A 2,708-nucleotide genomic window follows, 5' to 3' on the forward strand; every position below is an offset into this window, starting at 1 on the left:
CCCCCCCTCCTTTCTCTACTTCTTTTTTTCCTTCCTTCTTTCTTTCTTCCCTTCTTTCTTTCTTTCTTTCTTTCCTTCTCTCTTTCTTTTTTTCTCCCCCCCCTCTCTCTCTCTCACTCTCTCTCACTTTCTCTTTACATATTTATCTATCTCTGGAAGAATCGCCATTCTCTTTTTTGATGCTGATCCTGAGAGAGGGGGAACGATCGGGAAGACATTGTGGATGAGAAATTCTTATACATTTACCCCCTCTCCCTCCTCTCCCTTCTCTCCCACCCCCCCCTCTCCTTTTCTCTATTCCAGCACCACAAGACACTGCAGCAAGCCTCATGGACAAACGGAAAGAAGCATTGAAGAAAAAGTCGCAGATGGAGCAACTCCGGTCAGTGAACACAAAAAAAGCCTTTATGTCTTTACCTTGCCGCTGTCGTCGAAGTCGTCATCATCATCATCATCATTATCATCATCATAATCATCATCGTCATCATCATCATCATCATCATCATCATCATCTTCATCATCATCATCATCATCATCATCATCATCATCATCATCATCATCATCTATTGCAGAGTAGAAAATGTTAAATATGATGAAGAACTGAATGATAATATATTATTTCGGGTATATCATATGTATTTCAAACGATGTTCAAAATTTCGTATATAAAGACAGGCTTCAACAGGAACATACTTAAGGAAAAAAAGAAGAAAAAAATCTTCGTCGACCATAGCAACGAAAAAATTCACTGTGAACAGATGTTCGGTATTAGTGCCAAAGAGAATAGTGTTTTGATGAATTACTAATGTGGACTTTGCCATGGCCCTGGCTGAGCGTTGAGCGTACAGACATTGTCAAAGTGGCGTCGGTGACTAGTGTTTAGGCTACCGAGCGGGTCGGGGATTCGAGTCTCAGCTCGGTCCGACGCTGTATCCTTTGGAAAGGCACTTTACACGAATTTCCCACTTGGCTCGGTCCTTTTGGAGATGGACATTAAACTCGGACGTCCCGCCTCTAAAATAACCTAATAGTGTTGATAAGGGCGTTAAACCTGTACCATTTCACCATTTTTTTCACACTGTCAAATCAATTAATTACTGGTCAAACAAAGCGAGACCTCATTATTACATACAATGTTCTATCTGACTTTTTTGGCCGTTTTGAGTTACCACGACCGCGGGATCAGAATTCAAAGGATCCACCTGCTCTATCAAAATCGTAAGATTATTCTGAGTCGCAGTCAAGATAATAATATGCAAAGAATTGCATTTAAAAAAGCTTGACATAAGCCTATTGTGAAGCTCAAAATTTTTAACTCGGTATTGGGCAGATAGAACTTTGTAACCCTGAAGTAACACAGAGTAAAGCAGGACTATGGTGTGGTCAAAAGTCAGTGGCGCAACTTATCCTCAAATATCCATTTTAACAGGTGAATGTCGCCTATACTTTGCACTGCAGTTTGTATCAACACGTTTTAACTTAGTCTATTTTCCCCACAATAATTGAGACTATTTATTAAAAAGCTTTTCTTCATAAAATTACGTTATGAAATATTTAAAATCTCAGTCACGCGACAAGCAAAAAAGATAAATCATGTTGTAATGAACACATTTTTGCACTAACGGTTCTCAAAGCATGCCTTTTTATGCATAATTCGGCAATTAGAAAAAAAAAATGACGGACTAGCTTTAAAAATCGACATTGCTCAAGCTGTAAATCCTTTAAAATCTGTAGAAACCACCCATTTTAATTTTTAAAAGTATTTTTATGGAATTTTCTAGAATACGGCTAACTGGTGTTTACGAAAATATTTATCTGTTGAGACAGTCAATTAACACAGGTCATTGTGCGAAAGCTGGAGAGTCTATAATCGACAGTTTGGGAAATAATATTTGACAATAGCCTAAGTTACGCCACGAATTTTTGACCGCCCTATTGCTCAGAAATGGCGGCATTTTTAAACAACCTTTGTTATCAGGTGTAAACAGCGTAGGGAAAGATTATCTGCAAGTTAATGAAATAGCTTCACCACATAACAGTTGCAATATTATTGAAAAGCTAAAATAATAATATAATTGCGGCTTGAATATTTTGAATCTCGAACAGTCATTATCTCGAGCAAATTAAAAGTGTTTAAAAGCAATAGTCAACGTTTTTTCCCAAGTTCCGGTGTCATTAAGGGCGATGTTAGATTGTTTTGTCTTTCTGTGTGTTTTCCCAACAGAACATTATTTAATTTGTGTTTCAGAATTTGCGGTGCCCTCTTCCGATCAGAAAACAATGTCCGATATAACGATTCTTAGACTCGTCTTGCACAGGTAGAGTTACAGATACAACAGTAACTTTTTTTTAAAGGGGGGTGAAGTATTTATCGATTCCCTAACTAATAAAACACTACTACGACTGGAGCTACATCGAAAAGCTAGTAGCACCTTTCGTCCTTGCCAAACTTTCAGGGTCATTACCATCACTCCCCCCCCCCTCCCCCCTTTCGCCCACTGCTATTTTCCTTGACCATGACAACTGTGTGAGCGGTTCGGAAAGACCTGGGGCAAACATAACAGTCTGGAAAGCTGGGTATTGAAAGGAGGTGGGGGAGGAAGTGTCTGGCAAATGTCGAAAAACAGAAATTGAAGATACATGTGTGGTGGTTGGGTTGGGGGTGGGGGCCGTAACAAGACATAAAGGAGGAAACGTGATTTTGGGGT

The 2,708-nt window shown here is 39.2% G+C and overlaps 1 protein-coding gene across 1 annotated transcript in view; it reads left to right on the forward strand.

Annotated features, from left to right (window-relative positions):
* The window catches only part of LOC101852469 (proton channel OtopLc), a gene marked incomplete at its 3' end in the record, with an annotated part of 20,167 nt that overhangs the window by 2,716 nt on the left and 14,743 nt on the right, over positions 1–2,708 (forward strand). The window contains 1 exon segment of the mRNA XM_013081594.1: positions 304–382. Within this exon segment, the coding sequence (XP_012937048.1) occupies positions 304–382 (79 nt within the window).

The sequence above is a fragment of the Aplysia californica genome, unplaced genomic scaffold (genome assembly GCF_000002075.1).
Source record: "Aplysia californica isolate F4 #8 unplaced genomic scaffold, AplCal3.0 scaffold00137, whole genome shotgun sequence".
In the NCBI taxonomy this organism is placed as follows: domain Eukaryota; kingdom Metazoa; phylum Mollusca; class Gastropoda; order Aplysiida; family Aplysiidae; genus Aplysia; species Aplysia californica.